We start from the raw sequence: 19,754 nt of genomic DNA, 5'->3' as shown, positions 1-19,754 counted from the left end.
GATCGGATGAATTTTGCTCATCCAAGAGGCTCCAGAATTCAAATCTGGGGATCGGTTTATATGGGAGCTATATATAATTATGGACCGATATGGACCAATTTTTGCATGCTTGTTAGAGACCGTATACTAACATCAGGTACCCAATTTCAAACGGATCGGATGAATTTTGCCCCTCCAAGAGGCTCCGGAGGTCAAATCTGGGGATCGGTTTATATGGGAGCTATATATAATTATGGACCGATATGGACCAGTTTTTGCATGGTTGTTAGATACCATATACTAACACCACGTACCAAATTCCAATCGGGTAGGATGAAGTTTGCTCCTCCAAGAGGCTCCGGAGGTCAAATCTGGGGATCGGTTTATATGGGAGCTATATATATTTATGGACCGATATGGACCAATTTTTGCATGGTTGTTAGAGACCGTATACTAACATCAGGTACCAAATTTCAACCGGATCGGATGAATTTTGCCCCTCCAAGAGGCTCCGGAGGTCAAATCTGGGGATCGGTTTATATGGGGGCTATATATAATTATGGACCGATAGGGACCAATTTTTGCATGGTTGTTAGAGACCGTATACTTAGACCACGTACCAAATTTCAACCAGATCGGATGAATTTTGCTGCTCCGGAAGGCTCCTCAAGCCAAATTTGGGGATCGGTTTATATGGGGGCTATACGTAAACGTGGGCCGATATGGCCCATTTTCAATACCATCCGACCTACATCAATAACAACTACTTGTGCCAAGTTTCAAGTCGATAGCTAGTTTCGTTCGGAAGTTAGCGCGATTTCCACAGACGGACGGACAGCCGGACAGACGGACAGACGGACGGACGGACGGACATGCTTAGATCGACTCAGAATTTTACCACGACCCAGAATATATATACTTTATGGGGTCTGAGAGCAATATTTCGATGTGTTACAAACGGAATGACAAAGTTAATATACCCCCATCCTATGGTGGAGGGTATAAAAAGATCGATCCAATATGTATATAATTCAGTTTGAAAAGTAGACATAAAATTTTGACAAAATTTTCTACAGAAATAAAATTTTAACAAAATTTTCTATAGAAATAAAATTTTCACAAAATTTTCTATAGAAATAAACTTTTGACAAAATTTTCTATAGAAATAAAATCTTGATAGGTTATTTTTGGCTCGAGTGGCAACCATGATTATGAACCGAATAAAATTTGAACAAAATTTTCTATAGAAATAAAATTTTGATAAAATTTTATATAGAAATAAAATTTTGACAATGATGAAACTTTTATTATGAACCGAATAAAATTTTAACAAAATTTTCTCTACAAATAAAATTTTGACAAAATTTTCTATATAAATAAAATTTTGGCAAAATTTTCTATAGAAATAAAATTTTGGTAGATTATTTTTGGCTCTAGTGGCAACCATGATTATGAACCGATATGGACCAATTTTTGTGTGATTGGACCAATTTTGGTATGGTTGTTAGCGACCATATACTAACACCACGTGCCTAATTTGAACCGGATCGGATGAATTTTGCTCCTCCAAGAGGCTCCGGAGGTCAAATCTGGGGATCAGTTTATATGTTATGGAGGCTATATAATTATAGACCGATGTGGACTAATTTTTGCATGGTTGTTAGAGACCATATACCAACACCATGTTCCAAATTACAACCGGATTGGATGAAATTTGCTTCTCTTGGAGACTTCGCAAGCCAAATCTGGGGATCGGTTTATATGGGGGCTATATATAATTATGGACCGATGTGGACCAATTTTTGCATGGTTGTTAGAGACCATATACCAACATCATGTACCAAATTTCAGCCGGATCGGATGAAATTTGCTTCTCTTTGAGGCTCCGGAACCAAATCTGGGGATCGGTTTATATGGGGGCTATATATAATTATGGACCGATGTGGACCAATTTTTGCATGGTTGTTAGAGACCATATACCAACACCATATACCAAATTTCAGCCGGATCGGATGAAATATGCTTCTGTTAAAGGCTCCACAAGCCAAATCTGAGGGTCCCTTTATATGGGGGCTATACGTAAAAGTGGACCGATATGGCCCATTTTCAATACCATCCGACCTACATCGATAGCAACTACTTGTGCCAAGTTTCAAGTCGATAGCTTGTTTCGTTCGGAAGTTAGCGTGATTTCAATAGACGGACGGACGGACATGCTTAGATCGACTCAGAATTTCACCACGACCCAGAATATATATACTTTGTGGGGTCTTAGAGCAATATTTCGATGTGTTACAAACGGAATGACAAAGTTAATATACCCCCATCCTATGATGGAGGGTATAAAAATATTGAGCTAAACCAAATATCAACAATGAGAAAAATTTGCAAAATAAACGGCGATGCCAAATTGAATTTTATGGAAAATAATTTTTAAAATGTATGGGTCTTTTTTAAGTAATTGAAATAATTGAGATCTGGTAATATTAGCATTTGACAGTAACGTAAGTCATGCGAACGAACGAAAGGAGGTTAGAGAAACCCAAATCTTTGGAATTTTTTTGTAGCGTTGTAGGGTAAACCAAAAATTTTCCCTGGCAACAATGTCAAGAATATATACACTTTAGGGGTCTGAGACCAATATTGCGATGACAAAGTTAATATAACTTAATATAATATAAAATTGTTAAAATTTAATTTGAATGTAAAACCATCCTGTATTGATATCAGGCTAACTGAAAAATGTAAATAATTATTATTTTGCGTGTAGTTTCGTCAACTTAAACAGGCAGAAAAGCGTCGACACTAAATCGTAAAAAATCCCCCCATTTCGTTGAGTTTAGCCATGCTGTGGCGTTTGTCGTTATTACCTTTGAACTAAAGTCCTAGCCAAATAACGTCCCCTTAACAACCGTTCGTTCCCCAGCCTAGTATGTAATTACATATCCATACACACATATATAAAAAACCATATACATATGTGTATACGCCATACGTTCTTATGCAATTGGACTTACGCTTAAGATATCTAAGGCAACATATTCATTAACGGCGAACAAAGCAATTTCGAATAAAGCCATGAATAATAATTGGATGGGTGTTGTGCGACCCAAAAGAGCACCCATGCTAATTAGAGGAACAGCTGCAGCAATATCAGCATCAATTATATTTTCTAACGTCAGTCTGAAAAGAGAAGTGAGAACGAAAGAAAAGTTAAGAAAATTTAATGACGTGTAAGGAGGATGCATAAGGGCAGTTTATACAACAGAAGCTGAATGGTGGGAATTGTACTAAGTTAATAGGAGTACTTCTTGTTACATCGATAAAGTTGCGTTAAATGCACTTTTAAGCAAACATTCGTATTTGGAATATATTTACACACTTCCGAAAGAGAACAATGAAAATTATATTTCTTAGAAAAACATTTTTTTCTTCTTCGTTTTTATTTTAGAAAAATTAAAACAATCAAGAGTCAATTGTTGATCTTATGGTGTGAATCGATATGTTGGATAAAATCTGCAACATTAAAACCATTTTCAAAGATATAAATAATTCGTTCAATGAAAAACAACAAAAAGTATTTTAATCCCTGCTAATCAATTAGCCAACTACATAATAGCATGAACAACAGAGTAGCAAACGAAACTATCTTAATCTTCTTGTACGATAAGCTCCAATAAATATTGTAATAATATGTACACTGAAAAAATATATATATTCTCGTGAGACCAAAGATTTCATGTCCTTATGCTACAAAGCTAAAAAGCGTTTAAAAATATGGTTTTAATCACTTTATTTTAAAAGCGTCCTTAAATGGAAATCCTTACTGGAAATATAGTATAATTTCTACTCATAGTCGAGTCTTACTGTGTAAATTGAAGTTGTAGTTAAAATGTTTTTAATAGCACATGGAGAAACAAGTTGGAAAAATTAATAAATTAAAATTTGTTTCCTAGAGTCAAGTATGCAAAATTTTAATTTAAAAGAGAATTGTGTCTCAAACGTGTCCATACTTCGATTCTCCGCTTCTTTGGCTTGGAATCAATACCAAAATCTTTAGTGTAAAAACAAAATTTTTGGAACCGGGTACGCTTTTTTACAGTGTATAAACTATGTGCATTTTGAAAAGTACAACTGGAATTTTTATTTATTATACTCTCCACCATAGGATGGGGACTATATTAACTTTGTCGTTCCGTGTGTAACACATCGAAATATTGGTCTAAGATCCCATAAAGTATATATACATATATATTCTATTTCGTGGTGAAATTCTGAGTCGATCTAGAGATGTTCGCCCGTCCGTCTGTTGAAATCACACTACCTTCCGAACGAAAAAAGCTATTTTGCACAAGTAGCTGTTATTGATGTAGGTCGGATGGTATTGCAAATGGGTCATATCGGACTAGTAATACTCTCTAACAACCACGCAAAAATTGGTCCATATCGGCCCATAATTTTATGTATAGGCCCCATATAAACCAAATCTAAATTTGGCTAGCGGAGCATCTTAGAAGATTAAGAAGGTTTAATAATATACCTTGCCATCGCACTGAAAAAAATATTGACGTGAGGTCAAAGATTTCATGTCTTTAAAATACGAATGCAAATTTTGCTTAGCATAGAAGACGCATTTCTGTAATATAAAGTTTTTTTCCTTGTCCAAAAGCCGATAAACTTTTCAATGAAGTCGTATTGTCCTTATAATTAAGTGATTTCTCTTAAAAATGGGTATCATAACATGAAAGAAAAAATGTTTGGGCTAAGGTCAACTTGACTTTAATAATTCAGAAATATTCTTGAAATTTAATGACATTGTCTTTAAATTTGTTGTCTTTTTGTATCTTGACTACAAAGCAAACAAGTATATACGGCCGTAAGTTCGGCCAGGCCGAATCTTATGTACCTCCACCCATAAGCGTAGGAAGGCCTCTGGGGAGGGGGCTTAGACCCCCCCAGAAAAATTTTAGCCCCCCCCCAGAATTTGAAACTCTATTTATGATTTTCCATTTTTCAATAAATGTCAATAGTTTTTTTTTAATTTTTATAACAATTAAACAAGTAAAGGGTGATTTGTTAAGAGCTTGATAACTTTTTTTTTTAAAAAACGCATAAAATTTGCAAAATCTCATCGGTTCTTTATTTGAAACGTTAGATTGGTCCATGACATTTACTTTTTGAAGATAATTTCATTTAAATGTTGACCGCGGCTGCGTCTTAGGTGGTCCATTCGGAAAGTCCAATTTTGGGCAACTTTTTCGAGCATTTCGGCCGGAATAGCCCGAATTTCTTCGGAAATGTTGTCTTCCAAAGCTGGAATAGTTGCTGGCTTATTTCTGTAGACTTTAGACTTGACGTAGCCCCACAAAAAATAGTCTAAAGGCGTCAAATCGCATGATCTTGGTGGCCAACTTACCGGTCCATTTCTTGAGATGAATTGTTCTCCGAAGTTTTCCCTCAAAATGGCCATAGAATCGCGAGCTGTGTGGCATGTAGCGCCATCTTGTTGAAACCACATGTCAACCAAGTTCAGTTCTTCCATTTTTGGCAACAAAAAGTTTGTTAGCATCGAACGATAGCGATCGCCTTTCACCGTAACGTTGCGTCCAACAGCATCTTTGAAAAAATACGGTCCAATGATTCCACCAGCGTACAAACCACACCAAACAGTGCATTTTTCGGGATGCATGGGCAGTTCTTGAACGGCTTCTGGTTGCTCTTCACTCCAAATGCGGCAATTTTGCTTATTTACGTAGCCATTCAACCAGAAATGAGCCTCATCGCTGAACAAAATTTGTCGATAAAAAAGCGGATTTTCTGCCACTGATTTTGGTAATAAAATTCAATGATTTGCAAGCGTTGCTCGTTAGTAAGTCTATTCATGATGAAATGTCAAAGCATACTGAGCATCTTTCTCTTTGACACCATGTCTGAAATCCCACGTGATCTGTCAAATACTAATGCATGAAAATCCTAACCTTTATATAAAGGGTGATTCTTTTGAGGTTAGGATTTTCATGCATTAGTATTTGACAGATCACGTGGGATTTCAGACATGGTGTCAAAGAGAAAGATGCTCAGTATGCTTTGACATTTCATCATGAATAGACTTACTAACGAGCCACAACGTCGAATTTTCAGTGAATGGGCCCTAGAAAAGTTGGCAGAAAATCCGCTTTTTTATCGACAAATTTTGTTCAGCGATGAGGCTCATTTCTGGTTGAATGGCTACGTAAATAAGCAAAATTGCCGCATTTGGAGTGAAGAGCAACCAGAAGCCGTTCAAGAACTGCCCATGCATCCCGAAAAATGCACTGTTTGGTGTGGTTTGTACGCTGGTGGAATCATTGGACCGTATTTTTTCAAAGATGCTGTTGGACGCAACGTTACGGTGAATGGCGATCGCTATCGTTCGATGCTAACAAACTTTTTGTTGCCAAAAATGGAAGAACTGAACTTGGTTAACATGTGGTTTCAACAAGATGGCGCTACATGCCACACAGCTCGCGATTCTATGGCCATTTTGAGGGAAAACTTCGGAGAACAATTCATCTCAAGAAATGGACCGGTAAGTTGGCCACCAAGATCATGCGATTTGACGCCTTTAGACTATTTTTTGTGGGGCTACGTCAAGTCTAAAGTCTACAGAAATAAGCCAGTAACTATTCCAGCTTTGGAAGACAACATTTCCGAAGAAATTCGGGCTATTCCGGTCGAAATGCTCGAAAAAGTTGCCCAAAATTGGACTTTCCGAATGGACCACCTAAGACGCAGCCGCGGTCAACATTTAAATGAAATTATCTTCAAAAAGTAAATGTCATGGACCAATCTAACGTTTCAAATAAAGAACCGATGAGATTTTGCAAATTTTATGCGTTTTTTTTAAAAAAAAAGTTATCAAGCTCTTAACAAATCACCCTTTACAATCGCACAAAGTTCCGCTAAAGACTTTCATGAACAATAGAATTACTTGGGTTGTGGTAGCAGTTGCCGATGGCAATGTTTGAAGTCAGATATTTATGAAATAAAGCTGTGGTTGAACTTATGATTGATTTAGTTTAGTCAATTTAATTAAAAAATAGTAATTGATATTAAAATTATTCTTTCATAAATTAATATCTTAATAATGCTGCGAAAAAGCGTCGCCAAAAAAGCAGTGAAAATGTTCTTTTTGGGTCTAGAAGTGGTGCAAAATTGGCGGAGAAGCAATGAATGTAATATGAGCTTGTCATAGGACAAATGTCCACCGTTTCAACAGCCGTTGAATTTGCATCACTTCTTAAGGTGACATCCGAATTCAGTGTTTTGAATGTGAATTAAAAAATTTTGCGATATTTTCCCAAATAAATAATTTTTATATTTTTTTATGATTTTTAACGCATTCTGACGCTTGTTTGAAACGTTTTTCCTCGAAAATTTTCCAAAATTATCGATTTTTCTATAATGGATTTAGCAGTTTTGTGTCAAATTTGAATAATTTGTACCAATTTATTTATTCTTACTCTTTTTTTTTTAACTATTTGAAAAAAAAAAAGAAACAAAAAATTACACATTAAAATATGAAAAAAATGAAGTAAAAAAACTTCCTGTGTAGTTAAAATAATTGAGGACATTTTTGGAAGTACTTTTAAAGTTGTGCCTTTAGAACAACTCACAATTTTTTTGCTGGGAAAAGTGTGGTTGCTTTAGTTTAGTTGCTTTATTATAAATTAATTGTCGAGTTATTTTGATGTCTAATTTTTTATTCACTTTTATGAAATAAAACATTATTTGAACCTATAAGTTCATCTATAAATTTTTAGCTAGGGGGGCTATAGCCCCCCCCCTAGGAAAATGGTCTAGCTACGCTAATGCCTCCACCATGGATTGCGTAAAAACTTCTACTAAAGACTGTCATCCACAATCGAATTACTTGGGTTGTTGTATCTTAAAACTTCTTAACATCGTTTTCTAAATTGTGAGTTAGTCCATACGTGGTAGAGAGCCAGAATTGCAATATGGGGGCTATACACAATTATGAACTTGATATGGACCAATTTTTTGTGATTGGAGATCGATTTATCTGAGGGCTATATATAACTATAGACCGATAAGGACCTAGTTAGGTTGTTAATGGCTATATACTAGCACAATGTACCAAATTTCAACTGACTCGGATGAAGTTTGCTCCTCCAAGAGGCTCCAAAACCAAATCTCGGGATCGGTTTATATGGGGGCTATATATGATTATGGACTGATATGGACCACTTTTGGTATGGCTGTTAAATATCATATATAACTACCACGTACCAAATTTTAACCAGATCGGATGAAATTTGCTCCTTCAAGAGGCTCCAAAACCAAATCTCGGGATCGGTTTATATGGGGGCTATATATGATTATGGACTGATATGGACCACTTTTGGTATGGCTGTTAAATATCATATACAACTACCACGTACCAAATTTTAACCAGATCGGATGAAATTTGCTTCTCTTAGAGGCTCCGCAAGCCAAATCGGGGGATCGGTTTATATGGGGGCTATATATAATTATGGACCGATGTGGACCAAATTTTGCATGATTGTTAGAGGTCATATGCTGACACCATGTACCAAATTTCAGCCGCATCGGATGAAATTTGCTTCTCTTAGAGTCCCCGCAAGCCAAATTTGGGGGTCCGTTTATATGGGGCTATATGTAAAAGTGGACCGATATGGCCCATTTGCAATACGAAAAATTTCGTTAAAATTACAAAGAAACCGAAGAAACTTTTCATTAAAAGTACCAAATATTTCGAACTTTTTAGGAAGAAAAGCTCTTCCAAATTTTTCGTAGTTTGTAAGAAAAAAATTTCTACTTTTTACGAAGAATCTTCGTACTTTTTATGAAAAACTTTCGTACAGTTTTTTCAAAAATGTTCGAACTTCTAGAAAAAAAATTTATAGTCGAAAGTGCATTTGGTTAGACACAGAAAAAAAATTCCGTAGTTAAACTAATGCTAAATTTAACTTATTTTTATTGGAATAAGTTAAATTTAATTTGCTTGTAGTTAAATTTTATTATTTTTATCGAAATTTTCCACAGCTTAATGAAATCTTACTTTTTTAAGTATGTCTCAAAAATTTTATAAACTAAACGTGAGTATAAAGTTCAATGACCGTACGCATAAGTTCAATATGAACTAAAACAAATGAAAATTTTCGTACGATTGCCAAAAATAGCAAGAATTAACTACTGTATGGTTAAAATGTTCATGATTTGGCGCCAATGATTTTCTTCTTTACTTTTAGTTAATTTTTTCTTCTATGAGATGATGTAATTTCGTGAACTGCAGTTAAAAAGTATAACAGGACATTAAAATTTCCTGGTTTTAACAACGCTTTGTGGAAATCTCAAAATGTGGTGTAAAATTTAGTTCAATTTTCGTGCGTGGTAGTTCATTCTTCCTATAAAACAGTTCACTCTTTTTTTCGGTGAAGTAACAAGTGTGAAAAATGTCATCACTACTTTACATCTTAACTTTTTGAATAATTTTTAGTTTTATTGTTTCACTTTTATTCATAGCGCGCTATCACCCAAATGAGAAGTAGCATAGACATGCATAAATACATATAATAAAGGAATACACTCAAGCACATTATCAGAGGCAATTTTATGTCGCGAACGGAAATTTTACAACTTCAATTAGACTTCTTCGTTATTTTAAAGAAAATGTTTTAACGCAGAAAGTTTCGTAATATATTTATAAATTCATAAAATCTTCTTCACAAAAATCATGAAATTTGAAGAAATTTTCGTTAAAAGTACGAACTTTTTACTAAGAAAAAATAATGTAGAAGATTACCTATATTCGTAAAATGTTCTTCGTAAAATTTACGAAAATGAATGAAAATTTCGTTGTTTTAATGAAGAATTCACGAAGAATAGTTAATGAAGAAGTCTTCGTAAAATTAACAAAGAGAATTCTTTCGATGTATGATGATATCTTGGATATCATTCGCTACCTAGCTGAAGGGATTGAAGAATTTTGAGTTTGCTACTTTTTCTACATTTATGACGTTTACGATGTTTACAACTTTGCGACAGTCACAAAGTTTGATACAGACCATCTCTGATGGTGGAGGGTACATATAATTCGGTCTGGCTGAGCATTTGGCCGTATTTACTTGTTTTGTTTAACATAGACTCCATATGGACTAACCTACAATGTATAAGACAATTTTAAGAAATATTTCCGTCCGTCCGTCTGCTGAAACTGGGCAATATCTGACCTTAAGGTATAGGTCCCACATAAACCTACGACTACAAGATTTGCTTTGCGGAACCTCTAGAAGAGCAAATGTTATCCAATCCGGATGAAATTAGTGATGTTAGTATATGCCTTCTACACCGAAAGAATTCTCTTCGTAAAAAGAACGAAAAATTCCATTAAAAGTACAAAGTTTGTCATTGTTTTACAATCAAAGACACTATTCGTAAAAAGTACGAAATATTTCGTACTTTTTACGAAGAAAAATTCTTCCAAAATTTTTACTTTGTAAGAAAACAAATCGTACTTTTTATGAAAAATTTTCGTACTTTTTATGAAAATGTTTCGTACTTTTTATGAAAAACTTTCGTATTTTTTTTTTGAAAAATGTTCGAACTTTTAGAAAACAAAAATTGCTGTCCAAAGTGCATTTAGTTGAAGTAACAAGTTTGAAAAATGTAATCACTACTTAAGTTAAGTTTTTGAATAACACTAGTTTACACTGAAAATGTACGATTATATCGTTACTTAAATGAAAGGTATTAAGATGACGAATAATCGTGTATAATTGGATCTGTGATAAGTTAAGTGGTTCAAAAAATATCGAAAATGCCAAATTTTCCAAAAAAAAAAAAAATCGTATTCTACAATGGACCTTTTCCGCCAGAAAAGTATAAACCATTAAAAAAACCGTCAGGTTTCTCTTCATGGTCGTATAGATGATACTCTAACGTAAGTAATAAGACCAATTAGAAGAAAAATGACAAAGTTATAAGCAATTGAGTGAACACATTTAAATCCCATATTTTCACAATATTATGTTTTAGGACAATACTCGTATATGAGTGCAATCACCATTTTTGTGTGGCTCATATTTATTTGCCTAGATATTGCATTACTACAAAAACAACAACTGGAATTTGTTGCTATTGTTGTCGAAATGCAAAATAAAAAAGATCGAATCAGCTGTTCTAATAAGACACACGGCCACGTGTCGGTTGTTTGAAATTATATATCGTTATGTTCGCCAAAATGCCGAAAAGAAAATGAGAATTTAAATGCACAACTAATTTCTGTTACGTGTGTGGTAATTTTGTTCTCCAACAAAGTAGACGTAGATTTATCGATTCATTACAACAGAATTATCTGCAATATTTTGGAATAGCACCCGCAAATTTTCAAATAATATTTGTTTATCGTGCCACGTGGGCTTCTGGTTCATCAGAGTAAGATAAAGTAATAAATTGAATTTTATTTCAAATTAGACGATACATGAAATTCGGTGTACCAATGATATGGAGAAAGCCACTCTGCCATTCAGTTGGTTGCTGCTTTTGCCTGACCAAATCCATTGGTTTTGGAAAGACTGTCAAATGGGTTTATGCGACAGTAGCATCTGCTTCGCTTCCAGTTCCACATTCAAGTGAATTTCCTTATCCTAAGTGCCCCGATTCAGCGATTGAACATTTCGAATCATCACAAGGGATAGACAAAAGCAGTAATGAATTTCACCAGGAGTTGCAATTGCAAAGTTTAACGCAGCCTGAATTGAATGATTTGGTGAAAGATCTAGCAAAGATCTTTTTGGCTCCGGGAGTAAATGGAACATTTTACAGAAATCGTGATGGACCTTAAAGACATTTCAAGAAGGAAAACGACATATGCTACTGCTCCGATATTCCTGCATTGTTTGAGCAACTCGGACAGCCTGATGATCCAAATGAGTGGCACTTATTCATTGACGGTAGTAAGGAGAGTTTAAAAGCAGTCCTACTGCATATTGGAAATGAAAAACCTTCTATTCCCATCGCTCATGCGATCAACACTAAAGAATCATATGCCACAATGGCAACTTTGATAAAACGTATCCAATATGAGAAACACAACTGGAAAATATGTTCCGCTCTCAAAGTCGTGGGCATGTTGTGCGGGATGCAGTGTGGATATACAAAACATTGCTGCTTTCTTTGCTTTTGGGATAGTCGAGATCGTGACCATCATTATGGAAGAAAACACTGGCCAGAAAGGGAGAATGTCACAGTGGGCAAAGACAATATTTAATACTTGTCTCTGGTCAAAAAAGAAAATATAATCCTTCCAGCGTTGCACATTAAACTTGGTCTCATTAAGAATTTTGTGAAAGACTTAGACAATGAAGGCCATGCATTTTCCTATTTGAAAACCCTTTAACCGAACATTTCTTTAACAACCGTTGAAAAAGAGGCCTGGAATTCATTTCAGTTGGTTGTTACCAATTTTCTTGGGAACACTAAACCCCTGACCACGAGGGAATTATTGCCGATTTGCTGAAGAACTATAATAAGATGGGTACGGAATGCCATTATTTAATTTCCTTCCAGGTTGTTTTATATTTTATTGTTTTTACCATTTTATTTCTTACAGGTGTAAAAATGTCTCTAAAAATCCATTTTTTTAGAGACAGAGAGATTTCACCAACAAACTAAGACCATTGAGCGGCGCTATCAAGGATTTTGGGACGAAGCAATGTTGGGAGACTATGTATGGTTTCTCACTAGAGAAACGGATCTCAAGAGCAACCGAAGACAATGCAAAGCTATAACTATTTCTAACACTCAAAGCGTTTAAATCCACTCAATTGTCAATAAAAAAAAAAAATTTTGTGAAAATATGGGATTTAGATGTGTTCACTCAATTGCTTATAACTTTGTCGTTTTTCGGTCGTTTTTCTTCTAGTTGGTTTTGTTACTTACGCTAGAGTATGATCTATACGACCCATGAACAGATTTTTTTTAATGGTTTATACTTTTCTGGCGGAAAAGGTATATTTTAAATGTTCGATTTTTTGAAAATTTGGCCTTTTTGTATCGATATTTGAACTTATCACAGATCCAATTATACACGATTATTTGTCATCTTAATACCTTTCATTTAAGTACCAACAACGATATAATCGGGCATTTCTAACTCGAGATATAATTTGTTTAGTGAAAAAAGAGCGAAAAACTAAAAATATTTTTTTTTCGGATTCAGCAGATCAAAATACATAAGAAAAGTTGGCAGTCATCAAATGTACATGAAAATTTTTGTTTGTAAACTAGTGTAATTTTTAGTTTTATTGCTTCACTTTTATTTATTGCATGCTATCATCCAAATGAGAAGTAGCATAGACAAGCATAAAAAAATAGAATAAGGGAATAAACTCAAGCACATTGTCAATGACAATTTTATGTCGCGAACGGAAATTTTACAACTTCAATTGAACTTCTTCGTTATTTTAAAGAAAATGTTTCGTACTTTTTATGAAGAATTTTTAACGCAGAAAGTTTCGTAATATATTCATAAATTCGTAAAGTCTTCTTCACAAAAATAATGAAATTTTAAGAAAATTGCGTTAAAAGTACGAACTTTTTACGAAGAAAAATTAATGTAGAATATTTCGTAGACGTTTCGTATATTCGTTAAATGTTCTTCGTAAAATTTACGAAAAGTAATAAAAATTTCGTTGTTTAATGAAGAATTTACGAAGAATAGTTAACGAAGAATTCTTCGTAAAATTAACGAAGAGAATTCTTTCGGTGTAACAACCATGCCAAAAGTGGTCCATATCGGTCCATAATTATATATAGCCCCCATATAAAGCGATCCCAAATTTGACCACCGGAACCTCTTCGTGGAGCAAATTTCATCCGATTAGGTTGGAGTATGTTGCAAGTAACAAATTGAAGTAACGAATTGGCGCCGTAAACATACGTACACACAAATGTAAATAAAAAGTTTTTTCTTCCAGTTTATGCCTAAGGTGAATCAATATGTTTGAACAATACAAACAATATTTAGTTTGGACCAATCCTGAAAATATATATGCTTCAAGCAAAATATGTGTGGGAGTATAGGTTACAGAAGTGATTTTTTGAGGGTGTAGCCGAACTGAGAGACTATATGTTAGCAAATACTTGTATCGTATTTTAAGGAACATTTTGCTTTATCTTCACAGAATATTTCGCAGGATAAGATAATAAGATAATCTTTCTGAAAAAGTATGAACAATCAAATCGTTTTTTTGAGTGCTTCAAAATGCAGTTGTTTGACCCGATGTATAAGAGCTCGCATTGTCGTGGTGCAGAGCAGATGGTTTTCCTGATTTCTTTGAAGACAACTGGTAAACAAATGTTTATGTACCACTCAGAATCAACCCTTCTGCATGGTTCTAGTGGTACGATTGCGACAAGTCCAGTTTATCCGAAAGAACAGGCGATCATTTACTTGGAAGAGCTACGTGCGCCAGCAACTTTTGTTGCATCATCTTGAAGCACCCATACAGTCGACTGCTATTTACTTTAGGGGCTCATATGCGTATAACCAATTTTATCACATGTCACGATGTCATAAACGTGTTTCGAAGCAACGCGATCGTTATTTTGGAGCGATTGACAAATTGTGTGGGAGCCAACGCGAACAAGTTGTTTGACGATCAAATCTTCATGCAATATGCAATATATGCTGGTTCCACTAATGCCTAAAGTTAACTCCATCTTACGATCTGGCAATATCAGTTGTCGCACAGCATCAATGGTTTCTGGAACAACAACTAATTTTGGCGACGCACAGTGGTTCCAAATCGCTTTTTTATACCCTCCACCATAGGATGGGGGTATATTAACTTTGTCATTCCGTTTGTAACACATCGAAATATTGCTCTAAGACCCCATAAAGTATATATTCTGGGTCGTGGTGAAATTCTGAGTCGATCTGAACATGTCCGTCCGTCTGTTGAAATCACGTTAACTTCCGAACGAAGTTAGCGTGATTTGAAACTTGGCACAAGTAGTTGTTATTGATGTAGGTCGGATGGTATTGCAAATGGGCCACATCGGTCCACTTTTACGTATAGCCCCCATATAAACGGACCCCCAAATTTGGCTTGCGATTGCTCTAAGAGAAGCAAATTTCATCCAATCCGGCTCAAATTTGGTACATGGTATTGGTATATGTTCTCTAATGACCATGCAAAAATTGGTCCACATCGGACCACAATTATATATAGCCCCCATATAAACCGATCCCTCGATTTGGCTTGTGGAGCCTCTAAGAGAAGCAAATTTCATCCGATCCGGCTGAAATTTGGTACATGGTATTGGTATATGTTCTCTAATGACCATCCAAAAATTGGTCCACATCGGTCCATAATTATATATAGCCCCCATATAAACCGATCCCCCGATTTGGCTTGTGGAGCCTCTAAGAGAAGCAAATTTCATCCGATCCGGCTGAAATTTGGTACATGGTGTTGGTATATGTTCTCTAATGACAATGCAAAAATTGGTCCATATCGGTCCATAATTATATATAGCCCCCATATAAATCGATTCCCAGATTTGTCCTCCGGAGCCTCTTGGAGGAGCAAAATTCATCCGATCCGGTTGAAATTTGGAACATGGTGTTAGAATGTGGTCTCTAACAAACACGCAAGAATTGGTCCATATCGGTCCATAATTATATATAGCCCCCATATAAACCGTTCCCCAGATTTGATCTCCGGAGCCTCTTGGAGGAGCAAAATTCATCCGACCCGGTTGAAATTTGCAACGTGGTGTTAGTATAAGGCCGCTAGTATCCATGCCAAAATTTGTCCATATCGTCTATAGTTATATATAGCCGATCCCCAATCACACAAAAATTGGTCCATCTACCAAAATTTTATTTTTATGGAAACATTGTCAAAATGTTATTTGTATAGAAAATTTTGTCAAAATTTTATTTCTATAGAAAATTTTGTCAAATTTTTATTTCTATAGAAAATTTTGTAAAAAATTTATTTCTATAGAAAATTTTGTCAAAATTTTATTTCTATAGAAAATTTTTTTAAAATTTTATTTCTATAGAATTTTTTTTTCCAAATTTTACTTCTATAGAAAATGTTGTCAAATTTTTATCTCTATAAAAACTTTAAACTTAATTATATACGTATTTAATCGGCCTTTTTATACCCTCCACCATAGGATGGGGGTATATTAACTTTGTCATTCCGTTTGTAACACATCGAAATATTGCTCTAAGACCCCATAAAGTATATATATTCTGGGTCGTGGTGAAATTTTGAGTCGATCTAAGCATGTCCGTCCGTCCGTCCGTCTGTCCGTCCGTCCGTCTGTCCGTCTGTCCGGCTGTCCGTCCGTCTGTGGAAATCACGCTAACTTCCGAACGAAACAAGCTATCGACTTGAAACTTGGCACAAGTAGTTGTTATTGATGTAGGTCGGATGGTATTGAAAATGGGCCATATCGGACCACGTTTACGTATAGCCCCCATATAAACCGATCCCCAAATTTGGCTTGGGGAGCCTCCCGGAGCAGCAAAATTCATCCGATCCGGTTGAAATTTGGTACGTGGTCTTAGTATACGGTCTCTAACAACCATGCAAAAATTGGTCCATATCGGTCCATAATTATATATAGCCCCCATATAAACCGATCCCCAGATTTGACCTCCGGAGCCTCTTGGAGGGGCAAAATTCATCCGATCCGATTGAAATTTGGTACCTGATGTTAGTATATGGTCTCTAACAACCATGCAAAAATTGGTCCCCATCGGTCCATAATTATATATAGCCCCCATATAAACCGATCCCCAGATTTGACCTCCGGAGCCTCTTGGAAGAGCAAAATTCATCCGATCCAGTTGAAATTTGGTACATGGTGTTAGTATATGGTCTCTAACAACCATGCAAAAATTGGTCCATATCGGTCCATAATTATATATAGTTCCCATATAAACCGTCCCCAGATTTGACGCCGGAACCTCTTGGAGGAGCAAAAGTCATCCGATACGGTTGAAATTTGGTACATTTTGTCAATATATGGCCTCTAACAGCCATGTAAAAATTGGTCCATATCGGTCCATAATTATATATAGCCGATGACTTATTACACAAAAATTGGTCCATATCGCCAAAAATAATCTACCAAAACTTTATTTCCATAGAATATTTTGTCAAATTTTATTACTATAGAAAGTTTTGTCAAAATTTCATTTCTATAGAAAGTTTTGTCAAAAGTTTATTTCTATACAAATGTTTGTCAAAATTTTATTTCCATAGAAAATTTTGTCAAAATTTTATTTCTATAGAAAATGTTGTAATCGACCAAAACTTTATTTCCATAGAAAATTTTGTCAAATTTTATTACTATAGAAAGTTTTGTTAAAATTTCATTTCTATAGAAAGTTTTGTCCAAAGTTTATTTCTATAGAAATGTTTGTCAAAATTTTATTTCTATAGAAAATTTTGTAAAAAATTTATTTCTGTAGAAAATTTTGTCAACATTTTATTTCTATACAAAATTTTGTCAAAATTTTATTTCTATACAAAATTTTGTTAACATTTTATTTCTATAGAAATTTTTGTCAAAATTGTATTGCTATAGAAAATTTTGTCAACATTTTACTTCCATAGAAAATTTTGTCAACATTTTATTTCTATAGAAAATTTTGTCAAGTTTTTATTTCTATAGAAAATTTTGTCAAATTTTTATTTCTATAGAAAATTTTGTCAAAATTTTATTTCTATAGAAATTTTTGTCAAGGTTTCATTTCTATAGAAAATTTTGTCAAGTTTTTATTTCTATAGAAAATTTTGTCAAATTTTTATTTCTATAGAAAATTTTGTCAAATTTTTATTTCTATAGAAAATTTTGTCAAAATTTTATTTCTATTTCTCAAACTAGATTATATACGTATTTAATCGGCCTTTTTATACCCTCCACCATAGGATGGGGGTATATTAACTTTGTCATTCCGTTTGTAACACATCGAAATATTGCTCTAAGACCCCATAAAGTATATATATTCTGGGTCGTGGTGAAATTTTGAGTCGATCTAAGCATGTCCGTCCGTCCGTCCGTCTGTCCGTCTGTCCGTCCGTCCGTCTGTCCGTCTGTCCGGCTGTCCGTCCGTCTGTGGAAATCACGCTAACTTCCGAACGAAACAAGCTATCGACTTGAAACTTGGCACAAGTAGTTGTTATTGATGTAGGTCGGACGGTATTGAAAATGGGCCATATCGGACCACGTTTACGTATAGCCCCCATATAAACCGATCCCCAAATTTGGCTTGGGGAGCCTCCCGGAGCAGCAAAATTCATCCGATCCGGTTGAAATTTGGTATGTGGTCTTAGTATACGGTCTCTAACAACCATGCAAAAATTGGTCCATATCGGTCCCTAATTATATATAGCCCCCATATAAACCGATCCCCAGATTTGACCTCCGGAGCCTCTTGGAGGGGCAAAATTCATCCGATCCGATTGAAATTTGGTACCTGATGTTAGTATATGGTCTCTAACAACCATGCAAAAATTGGTCCATATCGGTCCATAATTATATATAGCCCCCATATAAACCGATCCCCAGATTTGACCTCCGGAGCCTCTTGGAAGAGCAAAATTCATCCGATCCAGTTGAAATTTGGTACATGGTGTTAGTATATGGTCTCTAACAACCATGCAAAAATTGGTCCATATCGGTCCATAATTATATATAGTTCCCATATTAACCGTCCCCAGATTTGTCGCCGGAACCTCTTGGAGGAGCAAAAGTCATCCGATACGGTTGAAATTTGGTACATTTTGTCAATATATGGCCTCTAACAGCCATGTAAAAATTGGTCCATATCGGTCTTTAGTTATATATAGCCGATGACTTATTACACAAAAATTGGTCCATATCGCCAAAAATAATCTACCAAAACTTTATTTCCATAGAATATTTTGTCAAATTTTATTACTATAGAAAGTTTTGTCAAAATTTCATTTCTATAGAAAGTTTTGTCAAAAGTTTATTTCTATACAAATGTTTGTCAATATTTTATTTCCATAGAAAATTTTGTCAAAATTTTATTTCTATAGAAAATTTTGTAATCGACCAAAACATTATTTCTATAGAAAATTTTGTCAAATTTTATTACTATAGAAAGTTTTGTTAAAATTTCATTTCTATAGAAAGTTTTGTCCAAAGTTTATTTCTATAGAAATGTTTGTCAAAATTTTATTTCTATAGAAAATTTTGTAAAAAATTTATTTCTGTAGAAAATTTTGTCAACATTTTATTTCTATACAAAATTTTGTCAAAATTTTATTTCTATACAAAATTTTGTCAACATTTTATTTCTATAGAAATTTTTGTCAAAATTGTATTGCTATAGAAAATTTTGTCAACATTTTACTTCCATAGAAAATTTTGTCAACATTTTATTTCTATAGAAAATTTTGTCAAGTTTTTATTTCTATAGAAAATTTTGTCAAATTTTTATTTCTATAGAAAATTTTGTCAAAATGTTATTCCTATAGAAAATTTTGTCAAACTAGATTATATACGTATTTAATCGGCCTTTTTTTGTTTAATATATACCCCGTATGGGCTAACTTACAATTTAGAAGACAGTGTTAAAAAGTTTTACGATACCTTGCCATCGGCAAGTGTTATCGCAACCCAAGTAATTCGATTGTGGATGACAGCCTTTAGTAGAAGTTCCTACGCAATCCATGGTGGAGGGTACATAAGATTCGGCC

General features: G+C 34.5%; 1 protein-coding gene across 1 annotated transcript in view; it reads right to left on the bottom strand.

The window, feature by feature from the left end:
- Positions 1-19,754, bottom strand: part of Rh50 (Rhesus blood group-associated glycoprotein Rh50) — a 174,652-nt gene that overhangs the window by 84,367 nt on the left and 70,531 nt on the right. Inside the window, exon 3 of the mRNA XM_075304721.1 lies at positions 2,997-3,162. Within this exon, the coding sequence (XP_075160836.1) occupies positions 2,997-3,162 (166 nt within the window). The remainder of the gene's footprint in view (positions 1-2,996; positions 3,163-19,754) is intronic.

This window comes from Haematobia irritans, chromosome 4 (assembly GCF_050003625.1).
Source record: "Haematobia irritans isolate KBUSLIRL chromosome 4, ASM5000362v1, whole genome shotgun sequence".
Taxonomy (NCBI): Eukaryota; Metazoa; Arthropoda; class Insecta; order Diptera; family Muscidae; genus Haematobia; species Haematobia irritans.
The sequence above is the reverse complement of the archived record's forward strand: the minus strand, read 5'-3'. Positions and strand labels throughout refer to the sequence as shown.